This window comes from Pleurodeles waltl, chromosome 5, assembly GCF_031143425.1.
Source record: "Pleurodeles waltl isolate 20211129_DDA chromosome 5, aPleWal1.hap1.20221129, whole genome shotgun sequence".
Classification (NCBI taxonomy): Eukaryota; Metazoa; Chordata; class Amphibia; order Caudata; family Salamandridae; genus Pleurodeles; species Pleurodeles waltl.
Genome location: NC_090444.1, coordinates 1590838357 through 1590854108, shown reverse-complemented (window position 1 = coordinate 1590854108; position 15752 = coordinate 1590838357). Strand labels below are relative to the sequence as shown.

At 40.5% G+C, this 15752-nt stretch overlaps 1 protein-coding gene across 2 annotated transcripts in view; it reads left to right on the top strand.

Moving 5' to 3' along the window:
• YWHAQ (tyrosine 3-monooxygenase/tryptophan 5-monooxygenase activation protein theta) overlaps positions 1-15752 on the top strand; it is a 36047-nt gene that overhangs the window by 16967 nt on the left and 3328 nt on the right. For both annotated transcript variants that reach the window (XM_069235907.1, XM_069235906.1), the window contains exons 4-5: positions 10725-10888; positions 15458-15553. In XM_069235907.1, the coding sequence (XP_069092008.1) occupies positions 10725-10888; positions 15458-15553 (260 nt within the window). The remainder of the gene's footprint in view (positions 1-10724; positions 10889-15457; positions 15554-15752) is intronic.

Genomic DNA, 15752 nt, shown 5'->3' with positions numbered 1-15752 from the left:
CATCTAAATCAAACAGTGGAACTTCCGGTGTTCTTTCCACAGCCAGATACCGTAGCTGAAAGGGCACTACATACATTAGATGTCAAAAGAGCATTAATGTATTACATTGACAGAACAAAGAACATCAGAAAGACTAAACAACTCTTTATTGCATTTCAAAAACCTCATGCAGGAAACCCAATTTCAAAACAAGGTATAGCCAGATGGATAGTTAAATGCATCCAAATCTGCTACCTTAAAGCTAAACGACAGCTGCCCATTACACCAAGGGCACACTCAACCAGAAAGAAAGGTGCTACCATGGCCTTTCTAGGAAACATCCCAATGCAAGAAATATGTAAGGCAGCCACATGGTCTACGCCTCACACATTCACCAAGCACTACTGTGTAGACGTGTTATCCGCACAACAAGCCACAGTAGGTCAAGCTGTATTAAGGACATTATTTCAGACTACTTCCACTCCTACAGGCTGATCCACCGCTTTTGGGGAAATAACTGCTTACTAGTCTATTGCAGAACATGCGTATCTACAGCGACAGATGCCATCGAACTGAAAATGTCACTTACCCAGTGTACATCTGTTCGTGGCATCAGTCGCAGTAGATTCGCATGTGCCCACCCGCCTCCCCGGGAGCCTGTAGCAGTTTGGAAGTTACCTTCAATTATTTATATATGTATCATCTCAACCTTAAATAAGTGCATACTTAGTCACTCCATTGCATGGGCACTATTACTACAATTCAACTCCTACCTCACCCTCTGCGGGGAAAAACAATCGAAGATGGAGTCGACGCCCATGCGCAATGGAGACAAAAGGAGGAGTCACTCGGTCCCGTGACTCGAAAGACTTCTTCGAAGAAAAACAACTTGTAACACTCCGGCCCAACACCAGATGGCGAGCTATTGCAGAACATGCGAATCTACTGCGACTGATGCCACGAACAGATGTACACTGGGTAAGTGACATTTTCATTATACAGTTTTCCAGTGCTTGTTAGGTGATAAACATACTTCACTCTTTGCATGTTGACCAACATGCAGATCCAGTGAGGGCAGCCAGCAAACTTTTCAATTTTTAAAAGATGCAGACATTTCCAAGATGTCTCATTTGCAATAGATATTCAAACATTGCATAGGGGAGTGGCGTAATAAATCATTACATAAAACCACATAGTTAACTCACTTGCTATTTGAGCAGCAGGTCTCCAACCTGCCTGCAAACCTTTATCTTCAAGTCCGTCCACCTTTTTATATGCCCTCTCGACAGCTTGCAGCTCGAAACTGGCAGAAGAGATGTCTTTATGCTCATTTGATGGCAACACCACACTTAACCACATCGTAAAATTTCTCATCACTTTCGTCATCCAAAGGAATCCCTGAGATTCAATCTGCCCTAAATTGTCCCAGTCTGACCGACCTCACTAAAGCCTTGCCCTATACCATACTATTTAGCATATACAAAGGCATTTGGTCTGTGAAATTATCAAAACAGGAACCCCCCCCCCCCCCCCCAGACGTTATTTTGTTTTCCCCACAGCCTAGCAATTACTAGAATATGTCCACCGCCCACTGTGACAATATTGCTCCTAATCTTCATTGGCTGGCATCCAGTCAAAATGCATATCTTGTAAACTCTATAGAAGGGTTGAGAGCTGTTGATTGTACATTAGGATATTTAGTTTTCATAAATAATTGACTTATTCCAGCCTGAATTTCTCACCTTTTTGTTGAGCAGTTCTCAGAGTATTTGAACTACGAGAGTTTATCAATTCATAAATCTTGCATAATATTCACATAAACCAAGTAGTGACCTTAGGATGTCTTTATCTTAAGGAGATTTAGCATCCTTATTCGCTTGAATGAGAGCAGATTTTGACTTAATGCCGTTAGAGGAAACCATATGGCTTACATACTTAGGGCCATATGTATGAACACATTTTCCCATACTCATAGAATGAGTAAAAAGCTTTTGATGCATCTGGCCCTTAGTTCCTTGTGTTCGACATGATAGCTGCAAATTGGGCTACCCATTGTTCTGGAGATGCCAAATACCTTTTCTAAAATTATATTGTGGCGTCAGCAAAAATAAGGGCTTAGTCCTCAAAGGTTTTACTCCTGGAAATATTATTCAGAATGTCTGAAACATGCTTGCTGTGGATGCTCAACCAAACAGTTAAAAATAAAAAATAAACACACACATTTCTAAGCACCAATGGGTGGTGGAAAATTGTTTAAATCTAGACTACCTTTTACGTATTATAACCACAGGACTGACCCATTCAGAGTTGGTTTATGCATTATTCCATCATCCTGTATTTTGAACACTTATTTTCCCCAAAATCTTTAAGGTACTGGGCTAACGTTATGTACCAGAGGATTAGCATTTTTCTTTAAGTTGATGACTTGTGCCAATCCTTTCTTGTAAATACTGTTTCAATATTTTCTTTCCTGTATCAGCCTTATCAGTTTGAGTGTTTTCCACTCTAAAAAAACCCGAAACATCTGCCATTCTAACTGGATTAACACATCTAAGTAGTATTAGCAAACTTAACTTGACCAAATCTTGCCAACCAACAACATTGGTCACTTTAACAACCTTCACTATTAACTTGCTGCAAGTTAACTTCTGTGTTCTGGAGCCTGCAACGTTCTGCTTGGAGGTTTGCCTCAACTGATGCAGTGATCCGCTGGTTGTGGGCTTCTTATGTTGTACACACTCCTGCAAATACACTTTCCAGCTTTTAACCTGCTTTTATTCATGGAAATATTTGCATCATTTTTACATGTAGTGTGAGCTCTGGAGAATTTGGCTTTCTGGTGTTATGAACACATTGGATTTAATGTGCATGTATCTGGAGGTTGTTTGCCTTTTTGTTCTGCCTCTGCTTTGCCTGCCCATTGCACCGCAATGTCAGCGGATGGGCTGGCAGGCAGTGCGCGAGGCACAGCAGGAGCTGTACCTGTGCGACAAAAGCTTGTTTAGCTGGTTGTGCTCAGGAGGATTCTCCTCAGCATGAGCACTACAGTATCGCTTGAACGTGTCTACACTCACTGAGTATGTTGGCAGCCATCTTAAATGGCTTTCTTTTCAAGGATCAACTTTGAGCTGGGAATCCACTTGGTTACTGTGCATTTGTCATCCAGCAGCACACTTACAACTAATCCTCAAAGCTTTTTTTCTTTTTTAAACATTCTAATAATGCATCAAAGCTTTCACATTAAAAATAACTACAATTATTTTAAGTACTCTTTTTCTACTTTTACCTAATCTTTGAAAATGTATATTGCCTGCAATCAAGCTCATATGAATAGTCATCAAACTATTGTGATTACACCAATTTTACTATTCCCTGGTAAACCATGCATTATCCCTGGTAAACCATGCATTAAATAGAAGCCTTGTTCTTTTGAAAATTTGATTGCAGTCGATGCAGCAAAGTGTGTGCCAAAAAGGAAGCTGGTTCTCTATTATTCAGCCACTAAGTCCATGCTGGCGAACACATTTTTGACAATTTAGCTGAATTGGATTCACCTCAAGCTCGCCTTTACTTGAAGGCGTAGCAAGACTTTACAAAAAAAATAGTCTGAAGAACTGAGTATTATTTGAAAGGTACTGTTTCTGTGATTGAAACAAAGAGGTGTATACACTGCAATATCCCCATTACTAACAAGTGTAAATATTGCATGGCTAAATATACCTCATTGGTAATGTTTGAATCTGTCTCACCGGCCATGGCCTGTATCACTAGTCCAAATTATGAGCTTTTTTGCCACTGTTCCGTGAGGTAAAACACCAGTACTATTAAGTATGTGTTGTGTTGCTATGGGCAGTACTCTTCTAGAAGAGCAACAAATTCAGCATTAAATGAAAATACAGACCTCCGGTAATCCTGTAGTGTTTAGAGAGCAATTTTAGGTTCACTTTAATGTTGCTAGACTAGCTTGGAAGGAAACTAGCCACTAGCTCGCAATTGGTGTATAAAAGGTCTCCAGTCTTCACTTTCAGGTTGGTTGATCTGCCATGGGTGGTGTGTTTGAATGATGGATGCTGCATGTACAAATGTGGAACGTATGCTATATTGTAGTGTTTATTGGTGGTTGTATGTGCAGGTGTTGCCTAATGGTGCCGGTGGCCTCTGTAAGAGGAGCCTTTGCTAGAGGTAGTTCTGAGTTTTCATAATGGTACATTCTGTGATGGTTTATTCATATATTTACAACATGGACTTGACCAAGATCATTTGGCCACAACTACAAATTAAAGGATTTTAACTCATTGAGTCCCTCTCCTGGAAGTGGAATGTGCCGGAGATTGTGAATCAACAGGATCTGCCTATGGGTCCGGTTCATTGACCAACTTCATTATCTTGTCAAAATGCTGTAATGTTGGTCTGAATCCTTGGTTCGCAGCTATGGTTCAGCTTTTGATTACACGTCAGTATACTGAGTTTGTGATGGAAAGCAAAATAATGTACAGGAACTAATTGGCATAACTATGTACCACCTGTAATACTTCAAATCAAGCTGCAAAAGCACTGTTGGTGGCTTTAAAAAAAAAAAAAAAAAAAAAAAGTGTTAACCTACCTTTTAAGGGGAAATGTAATTATGAACAGGCAGAAATCTGAGTTGGCTGGGAATGGTCCAGTATTGATTGTGAAAATGGTTTATTTGCCCTTGCCGAATTGCCTTTCCTATGAGTTAGTAGTATTTACTGCCCCTCTAAGTTCTACACTGCCACCGTTTTATTAGGTGTATACCACTGTTGTAATTGTTGTTAGCCTTCCACTGAGCATTTTAGTACCATGCCCATGTCTATTTCGCCCCTGCCCAGCCTTTCAATGCTTCTGCTTGGGCCCTTAGAGTCTCAATATTGAAAGAGAAATGGTAAATAGAACAAGCATTTGCAATGCAATACGTCTCGCATTCGCTTAAGATAGAACGATTGTAAATTCATAACTGGACTTCTCTTGCCACATAAATTGGTCAACCCTGCCTCATAGTCTCGTCTTTTACTACATATAATTATGGTGGCCCTGCATACAATTAAAGCACTTCATCATCACTTTACTTTATTTCGGTAAAAACATACCATAAGTACAGTACAAGGCAATCCAAAAAATAAAATATAAGAAAAACAGATAAAATTGAAAACAAACTCTAAGGTCAAGAAAATTTAAAAACCGAATAAAACAATAACTAAAATGACTTCCATGAGTATAAAGTTTAAAAAAAAAACATACAACCTCAGCTAGATAATAAGTACATTAAACTAATATCCATGCACTTATGTGTGACCGCTATACACTATAGTGCCTACTTCTAATATCTACTAAGTCTTGTTCTTTTAAAATCCCAAGTCTAAAATGCCAAATAGATTCAAAGAATTTTGCCACAGGGCACACAATTTGTACAGATGAGTCTGACTGGAGTACCATTGGAGCAGGTAAGCAGTTCCTAAAACCCATTTGTTTGCATAGAGGGATGATCCAGAGAGCCCTCGCTTTACGATATGCATGACGTGGAAAAAGAACATGGGAAGCAGTCTCTTCATTCTCACAGCCCATCGGACATGACTTGGACCTATTGATTGAATTGGGCCATTTATAAGTTAAAGAGCGCAGAGGAAGAGACCCTATTCTAAATCTAATGTAGAGGGCACGTGCGAATGGAGAGTGCTGCATCCATGAAGAGCTCAAGCTTGTAATGCCATTTAAATTGGGGAAAACTGTCAGCCATGGAAAAGGGCAAAACTTCGACCAATTGCAGTTTAGACGTTAAACCAAAATGCGTCCTTCAAAATCTGAGCGGCATTTTTAGGGATAGAAGAAGGATCCTTCCAATAGGACCCCAGACCAAGATGAGATAGGGACTGTTCAACATAGCCACACCACTTGATTCTGGTAGTAAAATTAGTGCCCACCAGATTGGTCAACCCACATCTAAATAGAATAAGAGCGTCTAATGACCATAAACGAATCAAGAACAGTGGCCTTAAGGCAGCAATCTGATTAATTGGGTGGAGGTTTAAGTCCATACGGATGGGCAAAGAAGGGGTACTTGAAGGGACTCTTAACAGCATCTTTAAAAATAGGTTTTCCTTACCAAATCCTCCAGATTGCAATGAATAGCCCCATAGCTCAGCACCATACATGATTTTTGGAGATGGGCATGCCAGTTATGTGAATCTTCTAATTTAACACCTAGGTAATCAAAAGTGCCCACTCTTTCCAATTTGGCGCCCTCTAAGCGAACAGGTCTTTTCATCTTATGCTTTTTATCTCCAAACACCTTGTATTTAATTTTTAATGAGTTAATTTCCAGACCATGGTCTTTACAAAACTCCATAAACCTCGCAAGCAAATTTGAGAGGCCCATGGCTGTTCGGGATATTAGCAAAGTATCATCAGCAAATAGAAGACATAGAATCTTCTGCCCTCCCATATTGGAGGCATCGCTAGAGCAATCCAAAAGGTAGGGAATACATGCATTGATAAATAAGAGAAACGAAGTGGGCGCAAGTACACAACCGTGTCTCACACCACGATCTGTGGGGAAACTCTGAAGTCAGTTCACCTGCCAGTCCCCATCGTATTCTGGCACGATTTCATGTGTAAAGATCTCTAATTATGTTAAGCACGGAGCGGGGAACTCCAGCTTTACTAAGAACTTCCCACAGTTTGACGTGGGGCAAGGTCAAAAGCGATTTCAGATCTACAAATGCCACAAAGAGATGGCCTGAATCCACAACTACAGATTTCAACTTTATAGTAGTAAAGCGGAAAACCTGGTCGATAGTGCTGACCTTGTCTCTGAACTCTGCCTGGGGTCGGCTTAGTGTCTGGTTGTTCGCTATCCATTTCTTCAACCTACTTAATAGCTGATAAAATATTTTCTGTAGGTTATCTAGTAGGCAGATAGGTCTATAATTCCCTGGTAGGCCTTTCTCAACTTTCTTATGTATTGGCACAATAATTGCCTACTTCCAAGAATCAGGATAGGACCTATTAGTCAAAACAATATTCTAAATCCTGTTAATATATAGGGTCCAGTTATTCAAATCTAATTTATACATATCTGAGGGGATTCCATCCGGGCCAGGAGCCTACCCTGATTTTTGAGTGATAATTGCCAACTCAGTTTCTTTTAATTTGAAGGGAGGCAAGGGAATCGCTGATTAATGGAATGGCGGCAGAGCACTTCCATTTACCTTCTGCCCCTAGCATCCTAATTTAAATCTGCTGTGCTAATTCCAGTAGAATAGCACTTTCACCACCCCACCATCAGTTGCTCGCTGGTTAATGCACTACAACCCCCCCACCCCCTCCAGAAAGACACCAGGCAGCCACAGAAGAGAAATAAACAAGAAATGTCACCCAACATATCAAGTGTTCCATGGTTTAATAACCATGTTAAGCTGGCCTGAATTATGGTCATAATTGTAATAAAGTGATATTATTAAAAGGTATACAATTATCATATAAACCTTTATCTGGAATACACTTTTGGCATTATTTTAATGCTCAAAACAGCTCCTAGAGGGCACCATAACAAATATAATTTGTGAGAAACGTGGTCATGTAACCATATTGTTAGTCCCTAGAGGGGATCACCCTGTGGGTTTTTTTTCCCCTCCCTTCGGGGGGGGGGGGGGGGGGGGGGGGGGAATAATGCAACTATATACTTAGCCCCTAGAGGGCGTTTTTAGGGCTAGCATGCCTACTGCAATGATATTACAGCCACAGCCTTCAAAACAAAACTTCTTAAAGCTGTAAAACAAAAGTTGTTGTCCTGAGAAAGCTCAACACGCTGAATGGTGAGGGTTTATTTTTTTTGGGTTAGTCACTAACATAGTGTGGGGACCTGGAGATGATGTAGATTACACATTTTTGGAGGCCGTCCCATTGTCTTAGGATCACCACAGGCTGAGCTATGAGCAAAAATGTTTTGTAAAAATAATGCCCTGCAAAGCATTATGGAGTGAGTTTTTGTGCTTTGAATATTATAGTATGTTGACCGCAATGCTCAGATCAGTCCCTAGAGAACACCACATTAAAAATAGCATTTGGAAGAAACATCGTAATGTAACCATATAGTCAGCCCTTAAAGAGAGGAAGTAATGCATTGTAACCATATATTTTGCCCTTAGAGGGCATAGGGTATTACACATATATTCAAGGCTAGCAGGACTATTGCATTGATATTTCAAACAAGGCCTATGAAACCTAACTTCTCCCAGTGGTAAAACAAGTTCCAGCCATGAGAAAGCTTAAAAAGAAAATCAGTGGTGGTGGGGGTCATTATTTGGAGTCCCCACCAACATAGTTTGAGGGCTCAGATAATGTAGTCAGAAAGGCACATTGTGGTCCATGTTTTGAAGGTGGTCCCATTATCCTAGGACCACCACAGGCTGAGTTATGAGCAAAATGTTTTGTAAAAGTAATGATCGCCTACTGTGCCGGGAGAGCTACTTTCACTTTGAGGATTTCTGTCTCATGTAAAGCATTTACCAATTTAAAGTGTTTTAGGTGAGAACCACAAGAATTTACTCTTAGGTAACTGAACAATGTGACCAGTGCTCCAATACCGCCGATCGAGTTCATGCTGTGAGCACCAATGCCACCATGAAGCATGAAGGGGAGCGACAAAAGAAATAGTTTGCTTACGCTGAAGTAGATCTGCAATCGGGCAATAATTCATGTAATGGGCAGTTGCAAGGCAGTAACAAAACCGCCCCCAGGTGGGACAAACGTAAGTCATCTACTAATGACATCACAGGGTTTTTGAAAGGCAAACCCCCACGAATGAGTGAAAGTGATATGCTTTAAATGGGCAGGGTTAAAATCCCACAATACCTACTACATGTCAAAGCGCTCACTTAAAAATAGTGGTCTGGCTGGGCAAGAAAGTTCCTTTGTAGTGTTGTATTGGCCCCACTACAAAAACATTTTTGGGGGATGTATTTAGAATCCATTTGTTTTTATCTAGAAAATAAAATGTTGCAAATGTATGATCACCACATTGAGTAATCGGAGCAACTCTCTTTGGCATGTGTAATGCTTTTAGGTGGCTTCTCTCTTGGTACAAGCATCATATTTTTAATTACAAGTTTTAAAAATAAACTTGTCGACTGCTGAGGCCATCTTCAGGGCTGACTGGTACTCCTCCAGATCTCTGTGCTCAAAGGGCTATGAATTCTAGAGTGAAAGTTTACTGCACTAGGATGCATAGTTTGCTGCAAGTAGACATTGGAAATCGTAGTCTTGTGTTTTTAGCTCAACTACAATGTAAAAAATGTAGTTATTCAAGATCTATTCCATTTTCCCTTTCCCATGGCTAGGTATTACCTACCCTCTGGATTCCAGGACATCCTGTAGAACAGCATCTGGCACCCTTGGATTTCTGAAGGGGAACTGGGGGTTGTTTCTGTACTACAGGCCTAAAGGACCGATCCAGTTTGGGATTTTTGTGAAGCCTTCTCTCACTGGCCTGGGGCCGTCAGTGGCTACTAGGCAATTATCCTATTTGGTTGTCTCTCAATCTACTCGTCACCAGTACTTTGCATTCCAAAGGGTTACCGGTCATAAACCATTGGCTCTTTCGTATATTAACATGCTTCAACTATGTCCAGCTAGGCTGGGAAACCACAATTCTGAATCTTTAAATAGCAGTCCTTACAAAGGCTTGTTTAATATTGCCTTGAGCCATTCACTGAGCTTTATCTCTCGATCGCTTTACGCGGCTCGAACTTGGGTTGATGAGGTTCAGCAAATACTAGTTTTATTTTCTGGCCACCTTGCTCTTCACTCCTAAAAGTGCCGACTTAATTTCATCTCATTAGGGCTAGCCTACCTGACCGCATCAGGTGTCTGGTTGTGAAAGATCTATGGTGATCTTACAGAGGGCTTAAAGCCTTTCCATTGCTCAGCTCTGTTACCCATTTGCTTGCTTGCTTATTCAGTGACTTTAATCTTGTTTACTCCCCTCTTTTGGGGAGTATCCTCTTTACGATCCGTTCTGTTGGCTATTATCCTTCCAGTGCTCACATTTAAGGCACAATTTTCTTGGTTTTTCTTTTATTACTTTTTTCCATTCAGCGCTCCATGAAAGTGCATGTTTGGTAGCGATCTCCCTCTTGTGCTGACTTACTGTTCAAATCCACCCCAACCATCAGGGATACTTTTGGGGTATCGCTGAAAGGAAGACAGTGTGTGTTTTTTTTTTTTTGGTGTGTTTTTTTTTTTTTTCTTTCTTTCTCTCTCAGCACAAGCTTTGCCACACGAAGGCTTTCATTGGGGTCGGGGGGCATTTGCTGACCTCTACTGGTGTCCATAAATCTGCTCTTTGCTAGTGCGCAGGAACAAATGACTGATTCATGTGGGAAGTTGGCTCTTGTGAAGCATTTCTCTTTACTTTTCTGACATTTCCGTACATTTGAGAAACATTGGCAAGGCAAAGCTCGGCTCTCGCATTATGAAGGCAAGACCTAATGTATTTACCATTGCTAGTTTTGTATTGTGCTGAAAGGAGTCTGAGGGTACAAATAGAGTTGAATATGATATAAGAATGCACCTCGATAAAAGTGTCTGCGCATTCCTGTTTGCCGGATTCATCCTGTTAATTGTGTGTGCTGAATGTGCAGTTCTTTGCAGTTTTAATTGGCCTTTTATTCTTACTGTATTTTTCTTTCTAAACACCACTTTTTTTTTTTTTTTTATTTTATTTTCAGATACGATAAAGTCCTCGCAGCAGTCTTATCAGGATGCTTTTGATATCAGCAAGAAGGAGATGCAACCAACACATCCAATTCGTTTGGGACTAGCCCTTAACTTCTCTGTTTTTTACTATGAGATTCTCAATAGCCCTGAAAAGGCGTGTGCGCTGGCTAAAACCGTAAGTGGTTTTTTTTTTTTTTTTTTTTCTTCCCTTCTTCGTTAAGTTCTTAGTATTTAGTGCGTGTGTGTTGGGGGTTATTTACAGAGATATCTAACAATTTAGAATGTTGACTTAAGAAAAACAGTTTTTGCATCTTAAGTGTGTTGCATTTGGGTCGATGCGTTTTTGTCAGTCTGTTGTATGCCTCCGACTGTCACCCATATGTGGCTAGATTTCGGTTACATACCGTTTTTGTTAATTAATAGAGCAAGTTGTTGACACTTGCATTACTAAAATAGTTATGCTACAGTCGCAGCTGGGACAAACATGATAAATATTTTAAGTTTTAAAATTGTACTCATTAAGTCTGTAAAGATAATGTTAGCTGTCTTGTAAAGGATAAGTACTCTGTAGAGGCAGCCACACATACTTTCAACAATGCTGCACTTTGAGACTCCAGATCCTAACTTGATTGAAGGTCTTTAGTCACCAGAGAGGCAAGAGTATGCACATCGAGCAAGCAGGTCACATTTCAGTGCAGGGAACATACTCCTGTTTAGTGCCGTCTTATAACAAGTTATAGCTATTAGCGTTGTAAAGTCCTAACTGGACTTTTCTTGCCACTTGAATTGTAAATAAATGAAAAGTAAAACAGTTGACATAAGCGAGCCGATTCAAAGCGCCATGGCCGCCATGAGAGAAGTAGAAACACAAAATGGAAAAACGTTCGCTCAGTCAAATGTATCTGCAATCGTGCAGTTATTCATGTAACAAGGGCAGCCTGAAGGCGGTAACAAAACTGCCCGAAGGAGGGACCAACTAAAAGCATTTACCAATGATAGTGTTTTTGAAAGGCAAGCCCAGGAAGGAGTGAAAGTGATGGGTGTGGTTAACATCCCACAATGCTGTACAGGTCAAATCGTTAGCGTGCTCAATCTAAAGAAAAATTTCAGCACCAATAAACTCTGTCCGATCAAAGAGTGCTCGGTTTCGCGTAGTTATGACAGCCTTCTTACTTTCTTTTAACAGGATTTGTTTGCACGTTTTTCAAAATTTTGATTTCGGGCATCATAGACCCATACCTGCAAACATATGAGTGCTTGCATTATTAAAAAAATAACGGTCAAGTCTATATCGAGTCAAACAAATCTAACTCCATGAATGGTAATTTGTGTAAAAGATAGGCACACTTACAACTACATCCGAAACTGTTATAGGGAGTGACAGTGGCTTTGCCTTTTTTTTTTCATACTTTTGATTTGACTTCATTTTTTTAATTTTAATAATATACCATGCCAGAGGTAGAACTCATGAACGGATGTTTGTTTGTATTGTAATGTTTGCATGTTGTAAACATTTCTTTTTTGACCTACAGCCAGTTTGGCAAGCGTGTGGGGAGTATTTACTGTAATTAAACACACAATGAAACTGTATCCGGTTCATTCTATTCACCAGTGTAATAGTAAAGAAAATGTGTTACTGTTGTGCATATGTCTAGGACTATGTTTGATATTAAGGCCCGCCCTGCATGCGTGTGCTGCGTCAGACTTTTAGTGAGTGAACATACCTGTTACAAGTTGTAGACACTTTAGAGTTCCGAAGTGCCTTTATTGTTTGAGGTGCTATTTGTAATGTGAGCGACCTTACAGGATTGAGGATTCATTGATATGTTGTGGACTTCATTTTTTTTTTCGTGGCATATGACTTCGCATCAACGTTGTCCATTGTACACTCCTGCACAGTGTAGCTCAATGTTCCTTACCCTTAGTGTTTTGTTTTATTTATTGTTTCTAGGATGTTTCAATGCTTTCTTTGGGATTTTTCTTCATGGGGGTGAGTGGGTGGGTGGGGTGGGGGGCGGCAAGCTATAGAATTGTTCCAGTAGCACTGTGTGGATGGGACCCATGTCCAGGCATATCGGTCCCACCTAGAAAAAGATGATGAAGGATACAGAAAACTGATGGCTGGGATGCGTTAAATAATCTCAGCCACTCTTAACTCGAGACCACATACTGTCCATCTTTATCCTGCTTAGATGTGGGTCCTGTTCACAGTGTGCCTCTGCAACCAGGCTACAGCTGACTAAAGCCCCAACTGGGGCGAAACTAGTCTTTGGTTTAATGTGTTTTGGTTTGGAGAGGACCTGGCTTGACAGTTTGGGTTTGACTGTTCAATAGGAGAAGGGCCGAGACTGATTTGCATATGGTTGAGTCTGATCTGAGTTGGCATGGTGGACAAAAGAAAAATGGGTTGGCATGCTCCTCTGAGCAATTGCCAGTAGTTAAGAATATAATATAGAGAACATTCCTTCCTGTTCGACATTCTTATTATTAAAACCTTCATGGAAGGCCTTATGAGTCATTTCTGCCAGAGGTCCCCTTGCTCCGGTGTGGAATCTCCATAGTCTTTACAAGGTCCCGCACTTGGAGTAATTTCACAGCCAAAAAATGCTCGACCTATGAATGGCCCCACAATATTGCTGCCCACTTAGATTTTTTTTTAAACTTTTCCTGAGAACATGTTTTATCAATTTAATGTTTATTCAAATTGTGCAGTATTGTACTCTAATTTTTATGTATGGCATCCGTCATAGTTGACCTGCATGACGTTTATTTTTTTATTACATGTAGCAGTACAATAAATGCATGTCAGGTTTTGTGAAAGCAAATGTCCATGCTTCACTGAAATTATCTGGAATGTAATTGCCTAAAAACGTATTACAAATATTCTCTTCAAAGCCATCTGTCACCCCCACCGTTCTCCCTCCCGTTGGACGTGTGTGGCGCTTTTGGCCCTGTATTTGTCTGATTTTGTTTGAGTTGTGCATGATGTCACACTACTGAGGTTTGCAGGGCATTGTGGGTAAGACAACTGAGTGGCATCCACGGTTGTCACACCACTCTGGACTCCTGTTTCTTGTTCAGAAATGTCGGGGGTTGTTTGCTTGAGGCTACTCAGTACTCCAGTGGAGACTCGTATCGATTGTTTTTGACACAGGCAGTAGTAATAGGTTCAAAATGGGAATAACGATCAGGGTATTGAACACACATCATACAGGTTGTGTAATGATTCCATGTCAAGGCACCAACCACTTTACTGACCTTTCGAACCTTTTTATGTGCCACGCACATTAACTTTAGCTGTGGGTACAACACTCCTATCAACAAACCTCCACCATTTAAGGGCCCCATAACATTCATATGATCTGGGGGGAAAAAACAATCTCACCACCTCTCTCCTGGTCATCCGCCAACTTGCATGTATACAAACCTCTATAAACATTTTGCCTGCCAGCAGCCACATGTAATCTCGCTAATATGCTGTAAACCAACAGATTCAGTAGCCACTGAACACATCTGCAGCCTATTATAGTGGTTGATGCAGTCCTTTTTCCCGCTTCTATCATGACCGTCTTATTGCAAGCAATCCTTGAGAAAATCTGCCTAAGCTTTAGGAGCATCTTACAAACAGGATCTCGAGGGACTCCTTTGTGTTGACTTTGAATTATCTCGCAAGCCACAGTGCCATCAGTTACAAAAGTTATCCACATAAAGGCTATAACCTTTATGAAGGTGATTGTCCAGGCTTCCATCCAGTCCTCCCAGTAATTCCTAAAGTGGCTGGAGTGTGGCATCCTTCCCTGTATTTATTTTAAGGTTGCACACCTAGCCAGAGAAGCTATTGCTGTACATCTTGATGCAGTAACTTTTTTGCTTGATATGTACTGCCTGAACAGTAACCATCCTCTGCAAAGAAGTTAAGATTGTGAACTGCTTTATTATTCCCAGATTTATAAAACATCTGGAAACTTGCCAGACCAGTGTTAGAGGATTGAACGAATTTGTAAACATCTGTCATGGGCTGGGTGGTCCTGGGGCAACGAGACAGAATTTTCACTGAAATGCGGCATACACTAACATATCAAACATGCCTACTCATAACTGGTGCAAAGACTGTCATCCGAACTGTATTTGTAGACGGTAGAACTGTAATGGTTGGTTAATGCACTATTCCTGTGTTAAGTGTAAGGACCAGAAAAGTGAGAGCTCTCAGATGGGCCCCTTAATGAGGCATCAAAGTGCCTCGACTTCGAATCAAATAATTCGCATACTGAACAGTTTGAGAAATTCCTCAAGAAGCCAACTTATTTAAAAAAAAAAAAAAAAAAATTGGAACTAGTCAATAGGCAAAAAATTGCAGTATTAACTTTTCATCCACCACCGGCCTTGAATGAGTCAATTTGTGGCTGAGCAGTGAGCACTGTTGTCCGTGAAGGAACACCATGACTGCCTTTGTCATATTCCTGACAATAGGGTGGCCCTCTGCATTAGATGATTTAACTGCTAAAGCGTGTGGCAGCGGCCATGGTCGTTTAAAGATCCCAAGGCATGCAAGGCACCTTGGTATTGCATAATGTGCAGTCCGCAACATTTTAGTTAGTTTAGATATTTAATATTGGTACTGAAGTAATTAATTTCTTGTGTACTTAATTCTTAATGTTTTGCATTTCTCCCTTCAAATGTTTTGTTTCCGTAAATTGTATGTTTGTAGGCTGCACTAGATTTACCTTTTATTTGATCTTTTTAGGCTTTTGATGAAGCCATAGCCGAACTTGATACCCTAAATGAAGAGTCCTACAAAGACAGTACCCTTATTATGCAGTTACTTCGGGACAATTTAACAGTAAGTTTCTTTATCTACGGTAATCCATATTGGGTAATAGCTCTTTCTATTGGTCTGACTCGTTCAATAGGAGTGCTGCTCTGTTTTGGGTATCTCCTCACTCCTGGTTTAACGCTGCCATTTTAATTAAATGTTTTGTTGAATGAGTAGCGCTTTTCGCTGTACCTTTTTGGAAACATTTGTTTTTCGATCCAGACTA